Raw genomic sequence first — 16502 nt, 5'->3', positions numbered from 1 at the left:
TGAGAAACCCGAAAATACCTCAACCGGGGAGATTCAAGCCTTACCCGCGCCTCTTCCCCTGCTTTGGCCAGATGGGTCTGTCCCCCTGCACGGAGCAATCCGGCGTCAGGGTGGTAACAGGTTTCTACTCGGCCGGGTAGTGGTGGGGAGGTCGGTGGGCCGCACTTCTCCCCTCGTTGGACGTCGCGACCCGTTGGGTGTCGGTCTAAGGCCTGGGTGTGTAGCCTGTTCGTCCGCGTCGCAAGGCGTGTTCGTCGGACAGACCCCCGGTGTTCCGGCCGACGGCTCGACGGTATGTGTGCGCGGAGTTGATTCGCCGCCCTTCGGGGCAGGCGTCCGGCCCCTGACAAGCGAGGGCGCGTGGCATGGACGACGGACCTCCGGCCCGGCTCCGGCCCCGCTCAGCTGTTGATTTGGGGATGTCTCGGACAGAAACATCTTGTAGACTCCCGGCAGCGAAGCAAAAGCTTCGGGTAATTTCACGACCCGTCTTGAAACACGGACCAAGGAGTCTAACATGTGCGCGAGTCATTGGGTTGACACTAAACCTAAAGGCGCAATGAAAGTGAAGGTCCCGCCTCGTGCGGACCGAGGGAAGATGGGCCGCGCTGCTGTGCGGCTCCGCATTCCCGGGGCGTCTCGTTCTCATTGCGAGTTGAGGCGCACCCAGAGCGTACACGTTGGGACCCGAAAGATGGCGAACCATGCCTGGCCAGGACACTAGCAAGGGAGATGTGGAGCTACAGGCAAGAAACCAAGAGAATTTAGAGTTTTGTGTAAATATGTTGGAAGGAAGATGTTTTAAGATGTCCTTGATGTAGCGGGCAGTCACTTCACCACTGCCTGCTCCTTAGGCTCGAGAGCTTCCTGAACTCTCTGAGACTCTCGGTTTAGTTTTTCACGGCCGGTGTCTTCGCTGTATGCCGTGGTCGAATTGCGTTAGTAGTTGCCAATGTCCCACCGGAAACTGAGCGGGGCATTCCCAGGAATCCGGTCCGGGTGAAGGTCAGTAGAGTACTGAAGGTGTGGCATCCAGTAAACGGAAGAGCAATCCGAAGCGGCAAGAAATTTCTCTGAAAGGAAACATAAAACACTTTGTTGGTGTAACTCTGAAGATGTAGCAAAATGAAACTGCCGTGAAAGTGGGAATCTGGCAACGCTTGTGGCCGTCGAGTGGAATGACGTGTTCTTACAAGCTGTGGATCAGCTTACCTCGCCTTTCCGTTATGTATAACAGAGGGAGGACTGTTTACTACTCGGCCGTGTGTACATACTTCAATCTGCACTGAACATACAACGGCCACACCCAGAAATCTCCTGAGCTGTATAGTGATTACCTTCTTCATGACGGAACTGCAACGTGTGTAACAATTAGCCAAGTATTCTCCATATCTTCGTGATGTGATGATGATTATTGTTTAAAGAGGCCTAGCATCTAGCTCCTTGGCCCCTAATGATACGAAATGTAAAAACAATTTAAAAGTCCAAATATTCAACCTCTGACCGGAATTCATATCTTGATTGTGAATAATGAATGGACTAATACGAAAGCAAGATAATCAGCGGATCCAACTCGAATATTAAACATTAAGAAGAATTCCAATAATCAATCCTACGAATACAAATATAAACACGACGATGAACAATTATTATGAACTTAAAACAATCAGCGGATCCGCTCCGAAATGGCGCACCTATCCAGAAGCTAACTTATAACAATGGTATATACTGACCAAGGAGCTGCTTCCAAAGCACATCCTTGAATCGATTATGCTTTGTGTCTAAAGAGGTCGAAAATCTAGATGAATGGCCCCTCATAAAGGTACCTATCGCTAGTAAAGAAGAACCACGGTGTAATGGATTTAAAATTAATCTTCGCGATGATACGATGCATATTGATTATGTGTCCATTTTCTTGTCTGGCCCACCGTGTATTCAAACTTCAGGATTCCATGGATTTTCTCTAATTGGTGACGGTGTGCTATCTAGCGGTCGACTTGGAATTTAAGCAGCGAGGTAGCTAAGTTGTGCTGCTATCTGAGCGCTAGAATTGAAGCTTTCTCAGTCGTAGTCAGTCGACAATGCAGATAGCAGTTGTTCTGATTTTTGCTTCTTAACCTGAAGACGCTGGAACCTATTCTCTGCTGATTGTGCCTTAAGAAGAGTAGAAAATCATGATGCAAGAAGAGGAGATGGTCGCGAAATTAGACCCTGGATGATGGATTGTCCATCTAGGCGATAGGTCTGAACATTTGGTTATCCTTTTAGAATATTTAATATATCTTGTTTCCTTCGACCTCGTAAGTAAGTTGCATCCATCTTCTGTACTGAACTAAGCTACCAAGGAATGGATTAGTTAATAGTGTTAATACGCGGAGATATTTAACCTCAAAACTGAAATTCTGCATGTGGTTTTAAAAGAAATTGACTTCCTAAAACAGGTCCTCATAATAATCTTGTAATATGGTAATATATTCGGGCTTCAAGTTGTAATGGTCATTATGGCATTTGTTTATCTTCTTGACTTTAGTTAATTAAGGTTTTGTGCACAAAACAAGTTATGTTTATTATTATAATATTTTCAATCAAATGTCGGGCTACTAATAGAGAAACATTCTGCCTTTAATGTAGGGCTTCTAATGACTTCCTCGGTACTTCAAGTGCTTGTTTTGATTTCGATGCTCGTCATCTGTTACACTCTGTGTAACAGAATGAAAACATACCGTGGCCATGCTGTGTTGAATTTGACATTTGAGTATCGAATTATTGTTGGTAACTTGATTTTCAGCTGATTTTTTGTGTGGATCTTCGTGCATATGGAAGGTTTTTCTGGTGAGTTTGATTAACTCATTTGGTTTAAGCTACCGTACCTTGGAGAATATTAGGGTTATTTATCCTATTTATGGATTTATGTCCATGTTTCGAATGATTTCATGGTGTTAACTGAAGTTATGCTTTTTGGTGGATTTAATTTAATTTTAATGCAGCCCTGGAGTAACCGAGAAATTCATTACGGAAATTTCAGCTTTCTTTCAGTAATAGTTGTCTTAAGATTTTAATCTTCTATTGATCTACGTTTGTTTATTGTTCAAAAAGATTTTCTGCCTCCTGGCAATTTGAGTTAGTGTTAAAATAATTTATTTTCAATTGATATCCTTGATTAATTATTCTGAAAGGTGTTCACGTTCATTGTGCGGTGGTAATTGATTTTTTTAAAAAAATTAGTTTTGAGGTCGAAAATTCTTAAATTATTTACCTAATTAAATTTTGTTTGATAAAATTTGAGTTATTATTTCAGCCAATTAGTTAATTAAGCTTATTTTAGTTGATTAGCTAGGCCTCTTGTGTCCAGAGCTTCCTCAATCAGCGACGGCCTTCTGTTGGGATAATTCGTAAGTCGTCCTTTTGCTTATTTTATCCCTGGTCGTGCTAACACTCTTGACATTTACCTTATGTTGTGAGAACGGTATTTCTAGAAAATAACGTAAACATTCGGTGTTCCACACAAAAGGGCGCAACCCATAGGCAACTCAAACCCATATTGTTCCCCACATAGTGGGTACTATTCACAGGGACCCGTTCTACCCCGCGGTATTCCTTGACATATTGAATAGTAATCACAGTGACCCGTATTGTACCGTGGTGTTACCCACATAGTTGGTACTAATCACCGGGACCCGTATTATCCCGTGGTGTTCCTCACACTGTGGTACTAATGAGAGGTAAAACCCACACACGTGGTGTTCCTCACATAATGGGCATTAATGAGAAGTAAAACCCAGACCCGTAGTGTTCCTCGGAGGCAAACACAAAATGTACCTCACACAGTTGTACAAATCTCAGGGAACAGTACTATCCGTGGTGTTGTTCACATAGTTGTACGAATGACTACTATCCTGTTGTGTTCCTCACATAGCGCGCACTAATCACAGGGTCCCGTACAATCCCGTGGTGTTCCTCGGAACACAAACCCATTGTGTTCATCACATAGGGGTACTAATCACAGGACACGTACTATACCGTGGTGTTCCTCGGAACGAAACCCATGATGCTCGTCACGTAGTTGTACAGGGAACCGTACTATCCTGTTGTGTTCCTCACATAGTGGTACTAATCACAGGGTCCCGTACAATGCCGTGGTGTTCCTCACATTGTGGTACTATTCATAGGGACCCGCACTATCCCGCGGTGTTCCTTACATACTGGGCACTAATGACAGGTGACCACCAGACCCATGGTGTTCCTGGGAACGCGAACCCACGGTTATCGTCACATAGTTGTACAAATCTCAGGGACTCGTACTATCGCGTAGTGTTCGTCACATAGTGGGTACTAATGCCAGGTAAATCCCAGACCCGTGATTTTCCATGGTGTTCCTCACATTGTGGTACTAATGACAGGTGAACACGAGACCCGTGGTTTTCCTAGGAACGCAAACCCATGGTATTCATCACATAGTTGTACAAATCTCAGTGACACGAACTATACAGGGGTGTTCCTCACAAAGTGGGTACTAATCACAGGTAAATCCTAGACCAGTGGTGTTACATGCAACGCGGACCCATGATGTTCCTCACAAAACGTAACTAATCACAGGGACCCGTACTATACCGTCGTGCTCCTCGGAACGAAGCACATGGTGTCCCTCACATAGTGGGTACTAATTTCAGGTAAATCCTAGACCAGTGGTGTTATATGCAACGCGGACCCATGGTGTTCCTCACATTGTGGTACTAATGACAGGTAAACGGCAGACCTGTGGTTTTCCTCAAAACGCAAACCCCTGGAATTCATCACATAGTGGTACTAATCACATGGACCCGTATTATCCGGTGGTGTTCCTCACATAGTGGGTACTAATTTCAGGTGAATCCTAGACCAGTGGTGTTCCATGCAACGCGGACCCATGATGTTCATCACATAGCGTAACTAATCACAGGGACCCGTACTATACCGTGATGCTCCTCGGAACGAAGCACATGGTCTTCCTCACATAGTTGTTCAAATCTCAGGGACCCGTACTATCCCTTGGTGTTCCTCTCATAGTGGTACTAATCACAGGGACCCGTACTATACCCTGGTGTTCCTCATATAGCGGTACTAATAATAGAGAGCCGTATTATACCGTGGTGCTCCTCACACATTTGTACTATTCACAGGAATCCGCGGTATCCCGTAATGTTCATCACAGAGTGCGAACTAATTACGGGGACCCGTACCATCCCATGGTATTCCTCACATTGTGTTACTAATCAGAGGGACCCGTACTATCCCATGGTGTTCATCACATATTGGTACTAATCACAGGGACCTGTACTGGTGTTCCTCATATAGTGCGTACTAATGACAAGTAAAACACAGACGAGTGGTGATCCTGAGAACGCGAGCCCATGGTGTTCGTCACATAGTTGTACAAGTGTCAGGGACCCGTACTATCCCGTGGTGTTCCTCACAGAGTGGGAACTAATCACAGGGACCCGTCCTATCCCATGGTGTTCCTCACAGAGTGAGAACTAATCACAGGGAGCCGTACTATACTGTGGTGTTCCTGAGAGTGCGTACTTATCACAGGTACATCCCAGACCCATTTTATTCGTCACATAGTTTCAGAAGTCTCAGGGACCCGTTCTATCCCGTGGTTTTCCCCACATAGTGGGTAAGAATGTCAGGAAAATCCCAGACCCGTGCTGTTCTTCGGAACGCAATCCCATGGAGTTGGTCACATAGTTGTGCAAATCTGACGGGCCCGTACATTCCCGTTGTTTTCCTCACATAGTGGGTACTAATGACAGATAAAACCTAGACTTCAGATGTTCCTTGGAACGCAACCCATGGTGTTCGTCATATAGTTGTACAAATCCCTGGGACTCGTACTATCCGGTGGAGTTCCTCGGAACGCACACCCATGTTTCCACAACCAGATGCTGAAACACCCGAGCGACGTTAGCTTCTTTCATCTCCCTGGGATCCTCTAACCGAATCTAGGCAAAGGGTTAGCCTCCGTCATAGTGATGGGTACTGTAAATACACAGTGATCCTCTAACAGACCCATGGTATTCCTCAGTTTGTGGTACTAATCACAAGGATAGTGGAACTAAGCACAAGTAATTTGGTTCAAAATTCAGCATCCCTTGGTCTCGTCTTCCACGCACAGAGATCTGTGTGTTTGGTCCGCGAGAGCTATATTATTTCGCTCACGTCGACTGGAAAGCAAGGTAAGAACCCCCTACACGCCACCTGGGACACAGCACGTGGGAGTAACACCTCTCCCCATGCTACTGCAGCGTAGTAGGTTCGTGGATAATCTGCTGTTACTTGATGTCGTGTGTCCCCACTCCCTTACCGCTCTTACAACTGCCAATGGCTGCCATACAGAAAAGCCACATATGATGACTAGACTCTAATTCTTCTGACCGTAACATTTTGAAGTCTGTTGGTGAGGTTTACCATTTTCCACGAGCTGGCGGGAATCTGTTTAGCTGTAACATTCGCATGACCCTCTGTAACTGGTTGGTTACAACTCAGACGTTTAAGAAACCTCCAGCCTTTCTGGCTATCCTTCCTTAGATCAGTGTCCCCATCGCTCCTGTTATTAGATATCGCTTTTAAGAAATCTTCCCCAGCTTGGACGGTATCGGATCTCAAATGATCGTTGTCAAAGGGATCACGATACTTTCTCAATATTTCAATAGTTTTTCTATATAGTGTTCACCGTCAGCGAATTGAGATACGAGAAAAATTTCACGATATTTACATAATCATCACATTAAGGAAAATACTCCATATTCAGAATGTTCTCGTGCAGTGAAATAATACATTTCCCCCAATCAGCCTTCTTAAAATGACATCATCTTCGAAAAGGCACTCAGATTCTCACGATTTAAAGGTAAGATGTATTGAACTAAGACGAGGCCACAGAACTAGTTGCAAACATAATTTTGTGGTGGCGTTTTGTAAATTCACAGAGAGTCGCAGACTGAACGATGAAAGGCATAAAAGTCTGTAATGAAGATGTATGTATGAAAAGGAACTGTCTGCGGTCAGATTGCAGCATATATCTAGCATATAACAGGACGATGAGGGATTGTTTGCCCCACTGATTTCGCTGAAAACCGAGATATGTGTTTGCTTACGCAGATACTGTAATTTAATATCTGGATAATATCCATTCTCCATCTCGCACTGTTGAATGACACTGGAAGTTTGTTATCATGCTGTAGAAATAGATTGCGCGAATCTGTCCATTCTACGCCAGCTTCTCCTCTTTCTTCGGTACCTGGGTAGCCCCATGTTGTATTATGACTCTTGATGTCACCAACCAAAAAATTCACATGTTGATGCTGGAAGGCTCCACAAATCTAAATACAGTACCTGGTGGCTTATTGATTGAGCTCTACTGTGAGAGTCTCAATGTCATCACGGGAGATGATCTGGATGTTGGATAGCACTGAGGGTGTTCAACCACTAAACACACGACCTTGATTTTTGGACGGCGAAGATTCTAGTCTCGGCGACTTTCCTGAATGCATATTATTAGAGTGTCCAGTAAATTGCAAGGCTATATATTTTGTGTTGTCTTTCAGATTCTTAAAATTAAGTGAATAATAGAAATAAAATAATCAAAGTGCAAAATATGATTATGAAAACTTGCGTAACATAAACCAGTAAACCTGTACATACAGAGGACGAAGTTGAGCAGAAAATGGGAGCTGATAAGAGTTAAATATAGTCTGTGTATTCCAGTAAATTCTACAGTCCGACTCGTTGGCTGAATGGTCAGCGTACTGGCCTTCGGTTCAGAGGGCCCCGGGTTGGATTCCCGGCCGGGTCGGGGATTTTAACCTTCATTAGTTAATTCCAATGGCCCGGGGGCTGGGTGTCTGTGCTGTCCCCAATATCCCTGCATCTCACACACCACACATAACACAATAACACGCAGTACCCTACACGTGACAGATGCCGCCCCCCCTCATCGGAGGGTCTGCCTTACAAGAGCTGCACTCGGCTAGAAATAGCCACACGAAATTATTTTTATTGTAACTTCTACAACGTAGCATGGTGTATTTTGCTATGTGTAGGTCTGATTTGACCTTGTACTATTTTAGTGGAATTTTATCACAGTTTCAGCTATTAATTTTTGTGCTGAAAAGACACAAGTAGAAATTTACGATGCTTGCGTATGGTAGAAGTGTCACTGTGTTATAACCGACATTTATTCATATTTTTTAAAGGATGGGACATTAGATTGAGTGCATTTCTCATAAAATTTGTTCAGACGTAATGAGGAACATGTTTGCAGTATAGCAGTGAAATTTAGAGGAATTTTAAGTATGTTAATTTGTGAGATTTTATGTCCACAGACGTAGGATCAGTTGAGTATGCAAACTGGAAAGTTCTGGTCAACTTCTAATTTGTACATGTCAGTAATTCCAATATTTATTTATTTGGCGTGTGGCTACATCACTAAAACAAATAATATTTACAAATATTATCTCATACTAATAACAATAATTGATTTCATAACGCTAATAAGTTGAAGACAGGGGAGAGTTCGATTTTAATCTATCTCAGCAGTATAACTAAGATATTTAGCATCTGAGGTTGCCTCAAGACACTTTCCGTGAAGCTAGTTAATCATAAAATTCGTATCAAATGTTCGGCCTTCACAATAGGTCTCATTATTTTATCCAACAATAGGCAGGAACGAATTCAGTCCCTGGAAAACTTCGTGCAAATGCATCTAAAACGCATCTAAAACTCATATAAGAAAACCCAATACATGGGAGGATCTACTCGATAATTACACAAACAAAATCTGGTAACTCATTTTCGCAAAATTACTCAGGTAAATAATTTCAAATACTTGGGGAAATCATCCAACAATCTGCATTAAATCATGAGGAAAACGGAGAGAGATATCTATATTACAAGTAGGCCATAGAACCACATGGAAAAGTACGACAAAATATCAGTATCAAGCAACGCTATATTAAAGCATTATAACACCGTAATTAAGCCTCAAACATTACACACGTCAGAAACCTTGATCAGTCGAGAAAGATCATTATCTAAAATGATCGAAAAACAACATAGGGAAGTCCTCAGGGAAACCATGGCCCAGTATACATAGGAGTGTGGATGAATAGGAGGTCTCCGGAATTATATCAACATATTGAGGAAATATCAGATACAATCTTTGGAAAAGGTGATTGAAGTTTGATTGCCATATTCAAAGAATAGATGATGAAAGACTCACTAAAAATTTTATAATGCCTCCTCGCTTAAAGTCAGAATAACTGGATAATCGAAATTGAAAAGGACCTTCAAGAAATCAACATACCAGATGAAATTATATGGGACACGCCTAGCTCTAGAACGTTGGTGAACAAACATCATTTTCCTGAGAACCCAAGATGATTACACAGTTACACAGAAGGAAGAACAGATAATAAAGAACAAAGAGGGAAGAAGTTCTGGCAAGAGAAGAAAGCACAACCATCTGCAAAATAAGTACAATCGCGCTCCTTAGTGGGGCAAAACATTTTGAAATAATAATAATAATAATAAGTAATGGAATGAGTAATAGTTACCATCCATGTGGTATGCTTTTTTGTGAAGTGTCAGTCTGCGATACATTTGTCAGGAGGTGATAGCTCGGGGTTCGGTGTATTGAGGTTTGGGGTCTATGTTGAAGTCAGTGTCATATGCGTCTGGACTATTGTATTTCCAAGTGACGTGAGAAACTTCGTAACTGTCCATAACTGTCGGTGGTAGATAAGTTCTATTTGTCCATGTAGTTATGAACCAATACGACTCAGTTTGTGAGACATGCTCCTAGTAGATACTCCAGAGGTAATGGTGTAGATAATGCCGAGGTTTCTTTGTAAAAATGCTCGAGGGAAAAATCAGGACAGTGTGTTTTGAAATATGGTAATGTCCATGGTTTGAACACAGAACAGGTTCGTATATCCAGAGGGATTCTTTGTTCATCCAATTACTCCATTAGTAAGAGTGAAATGCATATCAAATTCTACAGATCCCATTAGACTTGAAATAATTCGTGATGCAATATTGTTGACCGATATTTTGTGATAATACAAGGATTTGGACGAAGATTTGTGCTGTAGTAAAAGGCCATCCGTGGCGAGATCGGTTTGCTCACTTGTGTAAGCCAGCAGAGAGCGGCAGGTATAAACCTGTTTGACGAGATAACTGGTGTTCACATTTATATGCGGCGGAACCTCTTAGGAAATAGAGACCCGTGTTACAACATTATTGATGTTACAAAAAATGGGGAGTAATTTGAATTTCAATTCTACTGCATGGGCAAATGACAAGAGTGGATTCTCAGTAACAATCCCGAACACTTGACTATGTATTCTAGTTTCGATATTTCCATAACACAGTCATAGTTCGTATTGCCACTGAGCGTTTAAATAATTACTCTGGTGACAGAAGGTTGTCCTTAGATATTAAGATTTCCATTTCTTGATATATTCATAGTGCAGCTAGGTGTTAAGGACTGCCGATGGCGTGTCCTTCAGTGGAAAGCAGGATGGTGGTTGAAGTGCATGGAAGGGATTCTTGGGATTGCTCGCCCATGCTAGGATCGTGAAATTACGTAGCTAGCCAACTGCTCCTAGATGACAGGTGAGTATTCTTGTTTGACACAATGAGTCAGTACCACATAGTATTCCATAGGGTGTAGTAGCACCCTGCCATTAGTCCATGGGATACCCATGATTTTTTGCCATGTTGTTCATAAAGGAGTTGTAATATTTTGTGTGTTTATATTTTAACAGGACTATACGTAGATGCAGTTGAACTCCGTGACCTAAAATATGTAAGGGTTACACATGAGTCGAGTTTATTTTGGGGTTTGACTGAAGGTTATAACTAAATGTTAACAGAATTTCTTTTCACAGGTTTTCATAAATTTATTCCAATCACTGACTTCAACCTGTTATTTCGGTTCATGAAACATCATTCAGTGAATACAAATAACACTATTTTATGTTGTATAACTTTACGCTATTATTCACTGGCACTTGAAGTCCACTTGTTTTGGAGGGTCACTGTGGTCATCACGCACATTCAATTAACTTCAACGATAGGTCACTTTGGTCCTCAACTTTAAACATTAATATAGTGGGTGAACATGATAGCTCAGTGATGTACATTTCGACATTTCTCAGATTCCATTGAGGGTCCTGGTATCTCGTCCTATGCTGATGGACAGTCAGTGGATGGCCTAAATTAAAAAGGTATCGAAAACACTTCCTCATATTTAGACGATCGAGATATCGGATGCATAACGCACAGTTGTGCTGAGCAGATTGAATCTCATGTTGCTTTCTAGTTAACCATAAACTGGTTTTCTGTGAATAGCCCTTCAGACTTTTTTGTTGTGGATATTAATTTCAACTCGAAATCGTCTAGCCGCAGCGTTATATTAATATCACTGACCGCAGAACACTGTTTATGGCCATATTTGTTAACAAACCCGCCATCATTTTTCATTGTCTTTTATTGAATAAAATTAGATTATGTAGGCTTTTAATTGATGTAGGCCTTCCTTGATACCCCAATAGTCATGTCTGGAAGTGACGAAGAGCCATTAACACCCCCTGAGATACAAGAGTTAACAATTCTTGCTGAAGACCTGGAACAGGCAAACACCAGTTTGACATGACGAAAAGGGTTCATTACTCACTATGTCTCTTCAACACTTGCAACGTTGAGATATAAGAGATATTTAGTAACTTACTTGTGGCCCTGTTAGAGAAAAGAGAGAGGCCAATTAACTGCCCCCAGGTAAACTAAAATGGAGAAAAGTATATTGCAGCTGTCAACATACGAATCCCTACTTAAAGACGCCCCTCGAGAATTACGTGACATTCATGAATAGCTATGGGCACTGAAGTAGAACTTTCAATTTGCATTCAGAACCGGCTAACAGACACAATATTATCGTACAAGTGCCGAGGGAGCATGTACAGCTTTGAGCTACTGGTCTACTGATAATTAAAAGAAAACACGACATGTAGGAAACGGGAGCACAGATATGCTCAGGTATCAGCAAAATTTCTTAAATTGCGTCGTATTATGACTTGATTCGGCACTTGCTAATTTCCTTGAATTGTTTATTCATAAGTCTGAATACTTCTTTCATGCGCTTCTAGTCTTTTACCAGTTTTCTTTGTCAAAGGATCCTTCTGTGTTCATCCGAATTAATTCTTATCCTCGTCCTGGACGGCTCCCAAACGATTGTTGATGAGCACACTTCTACTTTGGTTCGAAAACATAAAAAGGGTCGTCCATGGTTGAGAACAAGCGGTTGTATATATCTGTGGTTGATGAGGAAATAATTCATGAAATGACCTTTGCTCTTTTCGTACACGGACCCAGCATTATGTTACCTGAAGCTTTTCTCTCAGAGAAAATGGTACAAAAGGATGGACCGCTCCCCGATGTATGTTATGAGGTCGCAGAAAAGGTGCTGTTCTAGCTGAAGAGCTTACTACTTCTCTGCTGTGTGCGATCGCATGCGCCTTGCTACATCTCCGGAATTGGAGGTCTTGTGGAACTCCGGACACTTGTGTAGTAGTTAGTGGGACGTTAAGCAAAATAACATTGTTATTAAATCACGTGCGGCTTAATCACGACGTGACGTGACGCTCGTGCGCCGTATCGCCCGTGTGAACCGTCAGCGTGGTGCTGCGTGCGAACGATTTGCCAAGAAACACGGTGGAGTGCGGCATCTCACCAGTGTGGTTTACATGTGCGTGGTTAACTTAAATGATTCTCTTAACATTTCATCGCAAAACAGAGCACTCGTGTGTGTTCTGATCTGAAATGTTAAAGGGAGCTTCTTGGCTGTATATTTGTCACAGACATAACACCAGTATAGCTTCTGGCCTGTGTGAGTCCGCATGTGAACTGGTAGGTCGCTTTTCTGGATGAGGGATTTGCAACAGATATTGCGGCAGTGCGCCTTACACCCGTGTGAGTCTGCATACGACGTGCTAGGTGGGATCTCCTGCTGAATACCCTGATTCAAACATTGGATGAGATTGGCTTCTTGCCTGTGCCAGTCAGCATATGAACTACTAGGCTGACTTTGATGCTGAAGAATATGCCACAAATATTGCAGCAATATGGCTTCTCGCCTAAGTGTGTCCGCGTGTGATCTCCTAACTCGCGTTTCTGGATGAATGATTTGCCGAACACATTGCAGCAGTGTGGTATATCGCCTGTGAGGGTACGCATGTGACCTACATAGATGGACTTTCTGGCTGAAGGAATTCCCACAGACGTTGCAGGAGTATGGCCTCTCAACTGTGTGTGTCCGTCTGTGACTTGCTTGGACGGATTTACTGCTGAATTACTTGCCACAGACATTGCAGCATTATTGCTTCTCATCTATGTGTGTCCGCACGTGAATAGCATGGACGGATTAACTGCCGAATAACTTGTCACAGACATTGCAAGAGTAAGGCTTTTTTCGCCCGTGTGAGAACGCATGTGAATAGCATGGTTGTCATCCCTGCTAAAGGATTCGCCACAGAAAGTCTCGTCTGTATGGGTCCACATAAGATGAGATAGAGTGTCTTTCCGGCTGAATGATTTGCCACAGACTTTGCAACAGTATGACTTGTTGATGTATGTGTCCGCATATAAACAGTTAGTGTGCTGTTTAGGATGAATGATTTGCCACAGACACTGCACCAGTATGGCTTCACGCCTGTATGGGTCCGCATATGATCGGTCAGACTGCCTTTCTTTATGTATGATTTGCCACAGATATTGCAGCTCTAAGGCTTTTCGCCTGTATGGGTACGCATATGATCGGTCAGACTGCCTTTCTTCATGAATGATTTGCCACAGACATTGCAACTGTATGGCTTAACACCTCTATTGGTCCGCATATGATCGGTTAGTTTGCTTCTCATTATGAATGATTTGGCACAGACATTGCAGCTCTATGGCTTCTCGCCTGTATGGGTCTGCATATGACCGATTAGAATGCTTTTCTACAGACATTGCAGCTGTATGGCTTCTCGCCTGTATGGGTCCGTATATGACCCGTTAGAATGCCTTTCAGTATGAATGATTTGCTACAGTCATTGCATTTGTATGGCTTCTCGCCTGTATGGGTCCGCGTATGATCGGTTAGATTGCCTTTCTTCCTGAATGATTTGTCACAGAAATTGCAACTGTATGGCTTCTCACCTGTATGGGTCCGCATATGTTTGGTCAGAATGCCTTTCAGAGTGAATGATCTGCTACAGACATTGCAGCTGTAAGGCTTCTCGCCTGTATGGGTCCGCGTATGATCGGTTAGTTTGCTTTTCTGTATGAATGATTTGCTACAGACATGGCAGCTGTATGGCTTTTCGCCTGTATGGGTCCGCATATGATCGGTTAGTGTGCTTTTCTGTATGAAGGATTTGCTACAGACATGGCAGCTGTATGGCTTCTCGCCTGTATGGGTCCGCATATGATCGGTCAGTTTGCCTTTCTTTATGAATGATTTGCCACAGACACCGCAGCTGTATGGCTTCTCACCTGTATGGGTCCGCATATGTACGGTCAGACTGCCTTTCTTCCTGAATGATTTGCCGCAGACATTGCAACTGTATGGCCTCTCACCTGTATGGATCCGCATATGAAGGCTTAGAATGCCTTTCAGAGTGAATGATCTGCTACAGACATTGCAGATGTAAGGCTTCTCGCCTGTATGGGTCCGCGTATGATCGGTTAGTTTGCCTTTCTTTATGAATGATTTGCCACAGATACCGCAGCTGTATGGCTTCTCGTCTGTATGAGTCCGCATATGATCGGTTAGTGAGCCTTTCTGTATGAAGGATTTGCCACAGACACCGCAACTGTATGGCCTCTCACCCGTATGTGTTCGCACATGTTCGGATAGATTGCCTTTTTGTATGAATGATTTGCTACAGACATGGCAGCTGTATGGCTTCTCGCCTGTGTTAGACCGCATAACGTCCGGCCATTTCCAGAAATTTTTATGAGATACTGAGCATTCGTTTATAATCCCACCTTTATGCAATCGCGTGTCCCCAGTCAGTATTTTCCTCTTTGTAGAGCATTTATCAGAAAATACGCACACTTGGAGCGGGTGGATTCTGAGGTGTTCCGACAAGCTGCTTCGGCTACATAACACCTTTCCGCAGTGATCGCACTTGAAGGGTCGATCTTCCTTGTGTCTCTTCAGATGTCGCAAGAGGTCCAACTTCCCAGCCAGGATGTCACTGCACACACTACACCTAAAACTAGCAGATCCGCCGTCCGGAGGTTGATGATCTCTATAGCTCACCTCGGGTCTCGATCTACAATGACAAATTAAAACCATGTGACCAATAGTTCAACAGCCAACTCCACTACAACTCTCACACAGGGGATTTGCTACTGGACATTCCAATCACTGATATCCAGTGCAGAGAGCTCGTTACCCATAAACATTACATTCCTGAGAGTAAACATTATCTGAGGTTAAAATTCAAAACCTCTCACTTGTAACGAGAATGTGTTGCGTCTTTTCTTAATCACGATATCACGCGCAAGAAACTTGTCACGGTTTAGAAATGTACGAGTTAATAGACCTCATTTGAAGAAAGCATGAGAAGTGGTCCAGCCTAAAAGGGTAAATACTCACACAAGCTCTTTAATCCAGCACATACTATTCTACCGAAATCCGTAGTCTGTTCTCCTACATAAAGAACGCCATATGCTTTGGAGTTTTGATCTTGTTGAACCACTCTGCGCTTTGTCGCAGGCAAGTAATAATTTTTGTAAAGGACCTTGTTCTTGAGGTTGTTTGAGAGAATGTCTGTGTTGTAGATATTAATAAAGTTGAGAACGTTTGCCGACATTCAGCAAGATCTGTTGAAACATGGCTAATCTTTTATGAATGTTATTTTGTCACACAAATATACATATTGTATTTGTACATTGTTATCATATCACTATAGCCTTTTATTATGTCACTGTGTTGCTTTTCTGAAATATGTATCTTTGATGTGCAATCAAACATAGCCAACCTATACATATAGGACGGTAGGTTTATACAAGGACGTTCATAATTACTACCATGTACTACATCAGTCTACGTCTTAATTGCTGTATTTAACACGGAAACCACTAATACTGATGAAATCCTGGAAAAGCTGAAATATAACAAGTATACGAGGCTCTCTCCCTAGCATTGATACTGTCTTTTCTACTCAAGACACTGCTGTTATAGGCATTATGAAGGCAACACAGAATATGGCTTTGGTGGTAGCGTTTTATTACAATGTTCTAATATCCTGATTTTGAAACCAAACGCAACCTATCATGCCCTTGAATATTCTTACAAGTATTACTTTAACAATACGGATAGAAGGAGCATGAAAATCAAGGCTTGAGCCAAAATTCGAGATGACAAGACGATGAATTGCACTGTAGTGGATATTGCTGCTATGTAAAGGAAGGAATGT

General features: G+C 42.6%; 1 protein-coding gene across 1 annotated transcript; it reads right to left on the bottom strand.

The window, feature by feature from the left end:
• Positions 1-14020: 14020 nt before the first annotated feature.
• LOC137503152 (zinc finger protein ZFP2-like) lies at positions 14021-15004 on the bottom strand. The gene has a single exon (XM_068230627.1). The coding sequence runs from the start codon at positions 15002-15004 to the stop codon at positions 14021-14023; it is 984 nt and encodes a 327-aa protein (XP_068086728.1).
• Positions 15005-16502: the final 1498 nt, after the last annotated feature.

Source organism: Anabrus simplex, chromosome X (assembly GCF_040414725.1).
Source record: "Anabrus simplex isolate iqAnaSimp1 chromosome X, ASM4041472v1, whole genome shotgun sequence".
In the NCBI taxonomy this organism is placed as follows: Eukaryota; Metazoa; Arthropoda; class Insecta; order Orthoptera; family Tettigoniidae; genus Anabrus; species Anabrus simplex.
This window is presented reverse-complemented; position numbering and strand designations above follow the sequence as displayed.